General features: G+C 41.5%; 1 protein-coding gene across 6 annotated transcripts; it reads left to right on the forward strand.

Annotated features, from left to right (window-relative positions):
* The first annotated feature begins 1588 nt into the window (after positions 1-1588).
* Positions 1589-5759, forward strand: LOC119333011. 6 transcript variants are annotated; one of them, XR_005161159.1, is made up of 6 exons: positions 1589-2132; positions 2226-2251; positions 2325-2460; positions 2564-2677; positions 3171-4172; positions 5051-5759. XR_005161159.1 is itself a non-coding variant. In XM_037606058.1 (5 exons), the coding sequence occupies exons 1-4, from the start codon at positions 1718-1720 to the stop codon at positions 2612-2614; spliced, it is 603 nt and encodes a 200-aa protein (XP_037461955.1). In that variant the 5' UTR covers positions 1589-1717; the 3' UTR covers positions 2615-2677; positions 3171-4322. The 6 variants fall into 6 exon arrangements, 1 of the variants encoding a protein (XP_037461955.1); XR_005161160.1 differs by having other exon boundaries at positions 3171-3675; XR_005161161.1 differs by having other exon boundaries at positions 3171-3326.
* The last annotated feature ends 4145 nt before the right edge of the window (positions 5760-9904 follow it).

Here is a 9904-nt window from a genome sequence, read left to right on the forward strand (position 1 = left end):
CGGAGAAGACGAACGCTTGGGCGCTGGAGCTCGAGTGGGAGAGAATGGATGAGCAAAGGAAGGAGAAGGCGTGGGTGAAAAAGGGGAGTCCTTATCTCCTTATAAAGGCAGCAGGGATCTTGCGCCTCCCCACTTGCCCGGTAAACTCGCTTGTTCCCCAAGCGCCGGGTTGATGGCACGGTTGGGTTACCCACAACCATATTGATGAGAATCCCGTGATAAGGGGACACGATCTCTGCTTCGAGAAGACGTGCCGATAAAACCGCCTCGCAATATGTGCAGCAGCAGGTTGAGAAAAATGGTTCGAATAATGACCGGGCCACGGTGTGATGTCATGCTATGAAAAGTTGTCAACAGTTTTAATTTGTGGAATATTGTGCTCTCTATGGTGGTATGTGGAATTTGTTTTGCAGAGCCAGACACAATTTATGTGTTCAAAATCTACCTTGGAGTATTCGGAGAAGGAACCCGCCTTGCAATGCCGAAGACAATCTGCGTGCTGGACTCATCGTCATTGAAGCCTGGTTCAGGGGCTACCGAGGGAGTCCTGGATTAGGGGGTCCTTGTACAGCCGGACTATGTACTTGTGCCGGGCTGTTGGACTATGAAGATACAAGATTGAAGACTTCGTCCCGTGTCCGGATGGGACTCTCCTTTGCATGGAAGGCAAGCTTGGCAATTCGGATATGTAGATTTCCTTCTCTATAACCGACTCTGTGTAAACCTAGCCCCCTCAGGTGTCTATATAAACCATAGGGTTTAGTCCGTAGGACAACAACAATCATAATCATAGGCTAGCTTCTAGGGTTTAGCCTCTACGATCTCGTGGTAGATCAACTCTTGTAATACTCATATCATCAAGATCAATCAAGCAGGAAGGAGGGTATTACCTCCATAGAGAGGGCCCGAACCTGGGTAAACATTGTGTCCCCCGCCTCCTGTTACAATTAGCCTTAGACGCACAGTTCGGGACCCCCTACCCGAGATCCGCCATTTTGACACCGACAAAGGGAGGAGGAGGAGGCCGGCCCTAGATGGGGCGCGCCAAGTGTGGGGAGTCCTACTAGGACTCCTAAGTCCTAGTAGGATTCCCCTTTTCCTTTCCAGAGTAGGAGAGAAGAAAGAGGGAAAGAGAGAGGGAGTAGGAAAGGGCAAGAGGGGGCGCCCCCCCTTTCCCCTAGTCCAATTCGGACCCATGGGGGGCGCCTCCTTCTCTTTGGCCTGCCTCCTCTATTCCCGTATGGCCCAATAAGGTCCAATACTTCTTCCGACGAATTCCCGTAACTCTCCGGTACTCCGAAAAATACCCGAATCACTCGGAACCTTTCCGATGTCCGAATATAGCCTTCCAATTTAAACATATAATGATGCTAGCCAACTTGCCTCCATGGAGCTCTCTCGATTGGGGCTTCGTTGGCTGTCCGATCTGCCTTCTAGCGCGCCTGAATCGTTGGATCTTCACAACAGTTAAATCAATTTTCACCTCGCGGTCGTTTTTCACTAGCCAATGACGAGTGGGCTCATGTTGCAAGCTCGTTGGCTGGGTTCGTTATCTCTGCGTGGACAAGGTTTCAGCCAATCCGCTCCATGCGCCTCGCAGCCAATCCTGCCCTCGACTCGTCCCGCTCCCACACGAACCGCCAGACTAAACCCTAGCCTCTTTCCCCTCGATCCCCACAGCCTCTCCTGCCTCCTCCATCTCTCTCCTCGCGTCACCATGGGAGCCCCGCCGACGCCTGCTGGTCGTCCTCCCTCGTCTCTGTTCGAAGCCGAGGACCAGCTCACTCCACAGCTTTTCTTCACCCACGACCTAGGGTTGGGGAGGCCGGGTCTTCTCGGTGGGGTGGAGGAGCAGGGGATGGCCGGGAGGCCGACCGTGGGGGAGCATCGAGGCCGGCGGATGGAGCAGCGAGTCCCAAGCTCTAGGCGTCGTACACATTGCGGGATGGAGAAAGGCCGTCATGGGGTGCAAGGGGCAGCGGGGGAAGAACGGTGGGTCTTTCATCTCCTCTCTTCTAATCGCGACTCCTACGACCTCGCCACCGTTGCTCGCTCGACTGGCGTATGGGGCGGCAGCCGGGACGTTGGCCCTCGGCCGAACTCGAAGGCGAGTCTAGATGATGAGACCCGTGGTTGGTTTCTCCTACAATATTTAGATCCCCTTTTGCTTATCCTCTTCCTCTCCTCACATCTTCCTCTGTTGTTTGTGTTCCTTCAATTTGCAGCGATTGTGTGAAGCAAATGTACATGGGTGAGTTATTTCTTCTTGTGTGAGAGTCTCTTCCATGTTGGTATACTGATTCCTTGATGCTCTATTCATGAAGCGATGCAGGCCGGCGGTTAGTGTTGCAGCCTGCACACACGATAGGAGCAGCAGTCGGGTCCATGGGCGTTGCTTGGGGAGCAGCGGTCAAGCCACGGGGTACCATCAATTCAGAAAATAACTTCCCTTCTTGTGAGGTACAATACTAGCCGAGAATGCTTTATGCAATGATTTTATCAATTTGGCTCATAGTATTGGTGCTTACTCATACGAGGATTTGGTTTGCATTGTCTCTCTTAGATATCAAACAATACATGTCCTACAAATCCGAGATTCAGGCAGCCTTGTTGAGGTACGAAGAATTGGCGCATTTTGTCGGAAGATGACAAACTATTTCTTCATTCACATGGCCAGGTGCATGCAAATCTTTATGTTTTTCAATATTGTTGGGTCTGTAATCTGTACATGGGCTACATTCATTTTCTCATATGTGTTGCTACCGGTTCGCAGCAGCTACCTATTAGCCATTTTTGAATTTTCTCATATGTGTTTGTACCGGTTCGCAGTAGCTACCTATTAGCCATTTTTGACGTACCTTTATTAACATGTTATCAGTTATACGATCACTTTTAGAGCATGTTGTCACATACCATATGGTTTAGTGAGACATACCAATATCATTGTAAATCTCTGGTTTACTATCGAATTCTCAAATTTTTATTTGAGATCCTTTTGTTCATCTCCTCCAATTGTTGTCTGAAAATAGTCTTGTTTTAACCAAGTAGCCTTTGGAGGCTGTAGCAAACCTTCATGTCTGCAGTCTATCATCCTTGAGCAAGACTAATTGGAAATTGTCTAATATTGAACTTGTGAAGTACGAAATTGATAATGAAGTTTATTCTTGCAGGCTGCACAGGGAAGTTCTTTTCTTCCTGGTATCAAGCAATGGTTGCTATCATTTATTTTCCGCAAGACTTGGAATGAGGAACCTGAACATGCTTTCGTTACCTACTTAGCTGTATTACACGCCATTCATTCATTTGCTATGTGATCTTGATCTGAGGTTTGCATTCTTACTTGATTGGTTATTCCCAGATTAATCTCAATGTTTTTAATGCTCAAGTCAATTATGATGCTTAAAATCGTCTCTTAACTTATTGCATTCACTGCTGAAATTTTCACACTCCCTGTCATTATTGTGTACAGTGAATCTTGCATCTTTTGAATTGTTGAAACAAACTTTATGCTTAATTGCTTACGCCCCTCTCTTGGTCGTGTGGTCTTTGTTGTGAAGGAAAAATGTTTTGTCTCGATTTGTTTGAAATAGTAAAAAGAAATTGCAGAGGGTCCTGCATCTGAAGAAGAAATTTTATTTCTACTTTCAAGACTATGTGGATCTTATCATATGGAAGGTACCTAATATATATACTTTCAAGTCTAGCTTTATTGAATCACAATAGTATTGTGTAAACATAGTTTGTTGGTTCTGAACTTTTGCGGCACATAAATTTTAGTCAGGAATTATGATATTGGCCATTTCCACTGAACAATAGAAGGACACATGTAAGGACATATAGAAACTGAAGTTAACATAATCCCATAGAATATAGTGTGAGAATAGTACACCGATTTAGTGAGGCAAGTACTGGCTTGTTTTGCCATCCCTGTGTTGAAAGTTAGTTTAGGTAATCTTGGTATAAAATCATTTCCTTAAATTATAACTTATGGTCGGACATTGTTATTTCACCTGAATATTTGATTATACATCTAAGTTATGGGAAATAGATAGAGTAAGAGGAAATTGGGCGTTCTTTGGTGGGACCTTGCCACGGTTGCCTTGGGTTTTGGCATCAAGCTCGACTCTATATGGCTAGCCTTCCATGGTTAGATCTAGGGACCCAAGCTGCAGGTGAGCTCTTCTTTTCATCTACAGGTTATGAGTTATATCCACCTCAATGAGATTTAGTTTGCGCACTAACAACTATAGGTTGCGTAATGTTTCGAGTGTTCTTCCATATTTCTCCAGTTTAGTCGTGTATTTCTTTGCGGCCATGTTCGCTTCAATATCCCCTTCTGATTCTCACACGTTGGTTGCAACTTCTTTGTTTATGTTGGACTATTCTGTGAACTGCCATCATGACAGCTTGCTGAAAATAGTGTTGTCGGATTGGTAGCCATTATTAAGTGCTTATCAGTTAACTTAGCTGAGCTCTACGGGGCAGCCAAATGATTATTGGGTGATTTATTTGCAGTAAATTATAGTGTTTCTTTGATTGATTCTAGGATGTGCTTGAGCATAACTTGGTCACATCACAGATTAATCTATTCAGTAGTAGAATGTTGGAATGAAGTATTAGATAGATAATTTGTTCATCCAAGTCTCTCCTTGCTCCCATTTCCTCCAAGTAAATATGCAATCATGAACAAGCACTGGGAATCTTTGGTTTACTGTTTCTTTTCCTCTGGATTCCTACCAGTGCCTAGCGTCAGTGTTATTTAGAGTTTTTGGTAATTTATTCAGTAGAGCGAAATTGTGCCTTTCATCTCATGTTCTTGTGTCACAATAAAGTATGGTATAGAAGATAATTCAATTAACAAAAATATTGTGGTATCCATTTAGTTCAAAATGGACCAATTCCTACATGGACAACCAATTGACTGGACTATGTGTTAGAATTTAGTTCAAAATGCACCAGTTCTTACATGGACAACCATTTGACTGAACTATGTGCGAGAACTTAGGTTTCCTTCATGGTACTGAACGACAACCTAATGACGTGATTCCAGGAAGGGAAGGATGTGGTCGCAAAGGCCAAGACTGGTTCTAGAAAGACCTTTGCCTACCTTATCCGCTGCTGCAAGAGTTGTTGAAGTTGTGCAAAGAAGGGGTATTCAGAAATCTGCACCAAATGCCTTAATCCTGGTGCCAACTCGCGACTTATGCCAGTAGGTATCTGACTTCTGTTTCTTCGCAAGATATTTCGTATGTATAGGCAACTACTTTAGAGTCGCTTAACCTAGCCATGTTTAATTGGACATATAAATGAGTTTAAAATTGAGAGCAGTTGTCGCCATTGAGAATGGTTGGCATCTACATTATTTGTAGATTTGGTGTTTGGTTGATTTGACATATAAATGAGTGTAAAATTCACGAGCATGACAAATGGTCCATGTAAATTTGAGCAAAGTCGTAAGAGGTACTAATTAATATCTGAACATGCCACTCTCTGAATTCTGGAATGACCAGACATGATCTTTTGTTTGTCATGTATGCCATTACTAAGTGTTGTAGTTACGCTGGTTGTAGTAATTCGACACTTTATATGGAAGGTGTGAAAGTTAAAGGTCTGTGAAATACTGTGCTAAACTCTTATTTGTGGGTCAGGTTAAAGATCCCATGTTAGTTTGCTTGCTTTATGTTCAGAAGGGACAATGTAATATTGGTTAAGTCAAGTTTTTATATATTCTTATTACTGCTTACTTATTTATCAACTGAGGCATGATTGTTATGTGCACTTCTTACTGAACATGATCCTGTGTTATTTGTTTGAGAAAAGAAAGAGATGGCTCGATGTGCACTTATTAATTGAATCGAGTTATATATCATCATATCCGCACACACATTTTTTTCTATAATTATTTACATGTATAGTCTTCTGTTGTTAGATGATGAACTAATGTTATTTTATGCCAAGAAGCTAAATTTTCGTACACCTTCTCATGGTCCAGTAATCCAGTATCTCTGTAATACCCGTTAACACAGAGCATAGTATGATTGCCTTTTACCTGTGTAGTGAGCCTGTTACCAGTTAACCAACTGCTGCTCCTTCGGATTCGTGGCAAGGCCTAATGGCGGTGCGAACTCAAGAAACTCATGTAGGATTAATAGAACCGACGCCAATGCCGCTTCTATTAGACAATGATATGCTAAACACACCATCAAATGGTCTATTTTCTTACGATAAATAGTTGATGATTAATTTTCTTGGCTATGGAAGCTACACACCTATTCTGATAAAAATAGAGGCATCCTTCAAAACAGTGTTTTTCTTCTCAAATTATGAAACCTCAAACAATAGTGAGATATAACCGTTTTGTTTATTTTCAATCAAAGCTTCCATCGAATCATTTATTAGAATTGTGCTCCAGCTAATTCAGAAACTCTCTGATTTATAAATCCAGTCTACTATTCATTGGTCCCATGTTGGAGTTCTCTTATAGATGTTCCCAAATGGCTATTTGTAGATTCATACAAGATACAGCTTTGTGTTCACTGAAATAGCAGCGACCTTGGCCCCTCTGTCTTGTTTCTTTGTACATTTGACTCATACATGCAGCCAGCGTGTCCATGTGATCTGAATGAGTTTTCTCTATCCAGTTTTATGCTGCGATGTCTTTGATTTTTGTCTCTGTTCCAGATTTACATAGAGAAGCCTGGTTAGTACTGAAGAATTTTGTCTTCTTTTCTGTTGATTGCCTTTAGGTATTTTTTATTTGTAGAATAATTCTGAAACGAGGTCACTCCTACTGATCTTGCTCTTCGAGTCTGGTGGTAGGATGCTAGGTCAAGAATGTAGGATGAGCGGAAGAAAATTATGAACTTTATCTCTCTGGTCATTTGGAGCATATGGAGGGAGCAAGACAACAGGCTTTGATAGTGTCTTCATGTCGTTCTAGAGGGTCATTGATCCCGATATTAGGCAGTGGGTTGGTGGGAGCTTGGGTCCTTTGGTTACCCCCTAGGATTTGGGTATTTGCTAGGGTTTCTGGAGAGCCATCGTTTTCCAGTCGTGTAAAGACTCCACTCAGTAACATCTGGAATCCTACGCATGGTTTTTGAAAAAGAATGATTCTGAAACTGGGTTTAGAGCAGTGAAATGAGATGATTCTCTTTATCATTTGATGGTGGTGCCAAGTCCAAGGCGAAGTTGATGGTGGTGCCTCAAGTTCACAGCGATGGACTTGTGAAGCTTGGATAACTTGCCATAGCTTTGGCGGCAGGGGCAGGCACAACCAAAACGGTATATATGTGTATTGACGCAAGTTCGTTACACTTTTGAGAATACCTCAAAATGCAAAAGGTGAAGATAATAAATGTTGTTACAAGTACCATAGCATAAGTGACTGCAAAATTCTCCTTTTACGAAAGACAAACCTTTGTGTTACAGGAATAAGATAATAAATTATGCATCCTACTATATATTTCCAAGGATAAATTATCCTTGATTTTGCATCTAAATGTGTTTGAATTGCTTTCCTAAGTGGTTGCTAAAACCTAATTTTACTAACAAAGACAAGATTTTTCAAAACACTCTTGGTTTGACATGAACTTGGGACATTTGGCGCAACGGGTAATCTGTTTGTAAAAAACAAGCATTTGTTCATTTTTTTATACAAAGGATTAGAGCGGTACTATCAAAGTCAAATATTTATGTACATTTGTTTGTAGACAACAAGCTACCGTTTGTTTCTTTTATACAAAAGGGTTAGAATTGTTACCGTACAAGGTTGGCCACATCTAAACCTTTTAATACATGGATTTTTTTTCAAAGCATATATGGTGTTGAGTGTGTGTCTGCGCCATTGTACACCCTTGCCAAACTCAGGGCAGGGTACACAATAGGTCTCGTACACAAGACAACATACTTTATAGAACCTATGACTGTGGCATAGGGAATGACTTTCATTCTCTTTCTATTTTCTGCCGTGGTCGGGTTTTGAGTCTTACTCAACTTTACACCTTGTAATACAGGCAAGAACTTCTTCTTTGACTGATCCATTTTGAACTCTTTCAAAAACTTGTCAAGGTATGTATTCATTGAAAAATCTTATCAAGCATCTTGATCTATCTCTATAGATCTTGATCCCAATATATAAGCAACTTCACCGAGGTCTTTCATTGAAAAACTCTTTTCAAACTCTCTTTATGCTTTCCAGAAAATTCTACATCATTTCCAATCAACAATATGTCATTCACATATACTTATCAGAATGGCTGTAGTTCTCCCACTCACTTTCTAGTAAATATAGGCTTCACCGCAAGTGTGTATAAAACTATATGCTTTGATCAACTCATCAAAACGTATATTCCAACTCCGAGATGCTTTCACCAGTCCATAGATGGATTGCTGGAGCTTGCACACCTTGTTAGTACCTTTAGGATTGACAAAACCTTTTGGTTGCATCATATACAAATATTCTTTAAGAAATATCCAATTGAGGAATGCAATTTTGACATCCATTTGCCAGATTTCATAAAATATGGCAACTGCTAACATGATTCAGATGGATTTAAGCATCGCTACAGTTGAGAAAATCTCATTGTAGTCAACACCTTGAACTTGTCGAAAACCTTTTTGCGACAAGTCAAGCTTTGTAGATAGTAACACTACTATCAGTGTCCGTCTTCCTCTTGAAGATCCATTTATTTAATATGGCTTGCCAATCACCGGGAAAGTTCACCAAAGTCCACACTTTGTTCTCATACATGGATCCCATCTCAGATTTCATGGCCTCAAGCAATTTCGCGGAATCTGGGCTCATCATCGCTTCCTCATAGATCGTAGGTTCATTATGGTCTAGTAACATGACTTTCAGAATAGGATTACTGTACCACTCTGGTGCGAACCGTACTCTAGAAGACCTACGAGTTTCTGTAATAACTTGATCTGAAGTTTCATGATCATCATCATTAATTTCCTTACTAATTGGTGTAGGAATCACTGGAACTGATTTATGTGATGAACTACTTTCCAATAAGGGAGAAGATACAATTGCCTCATCAAGTTCTACTTTCCTCCCACTCACTTCTTTCGAGAGAAACTCCTTCTCTAGAAAGGATCCATTCTTAGCAACAAAGATGTTGCCTTTGGATCTATGATAGAAGGTGTACCCAACAATTTCCTTTGGGTATCCTATGAAGACGCACTTCTTCGATTTGGGTTCGAGTTTATCAGGTTGAAGCTTTTTCACATAAGCATAGCAGCCCCAAATTTTAAGAAATGACAACTTTGGTTTCTTGCCAAACCACCGTTCATAAGGCGTCGTGTCAACGGATTTTGATGGTGCCCTATTTAACGTGAATGCAACTGTCTCTAATGCATAACCCCAAAACGATAGTGGTAACCTGGTAAGAGACATCATAGATTGCACCATATCCAATGAAGTGCAGTTATGATGTTCGGACACACCATTACGATGTGGTGTTCCATGTGGCGTGAGGTGTGAAACTATTTCACATTGTTTAAAATGAAGGCCAAACTCGTAACTCAAATATTCTCCTCTATGATCAGATCATAGAAACTTTATTTTCTTGTTATGATGATTCTCCACTTCACTCTGAAATTCTTTGAACTTTTCAAATATTTCAGACTTGTGTTTCATTAAGTAGATATACCCATATCTACTCAAATCATTTGTGAAGATCAGAAAATAACGATGCCCGCCACGAGCATCAACACTCATTGGACCGCATACATCGGTATGTATTATTTCCAATAAGTCACTAGCTCGTTCCATTGTTCCGGAGAACGGTGTTTTTGTCATCTTGCCCATAAGGCACGGTTCGCAAGCATCAAATGATTCATAATCAAGTGATTCCAAAAGTCCATCTTTATGTAGTTTCTTCATGCGCTTTACACC

This window comes from Triticum dicoccoides, chromosome 1B (assembly GCF_002162155.2).
Source record: "Triticum dicoccoides isolate Atlit2015 ecotype Zavitan chromosome 1B, WEW_v2.0, whole genome shotgun sequence".
NCBI classification, from domain to species: domain Eukaryota; kingdom Viridiplantae; phylum Streptophyta; class Magnoliopsida; order Poales; family Poaceae; genus Triticum; species Triticum dicoccoides.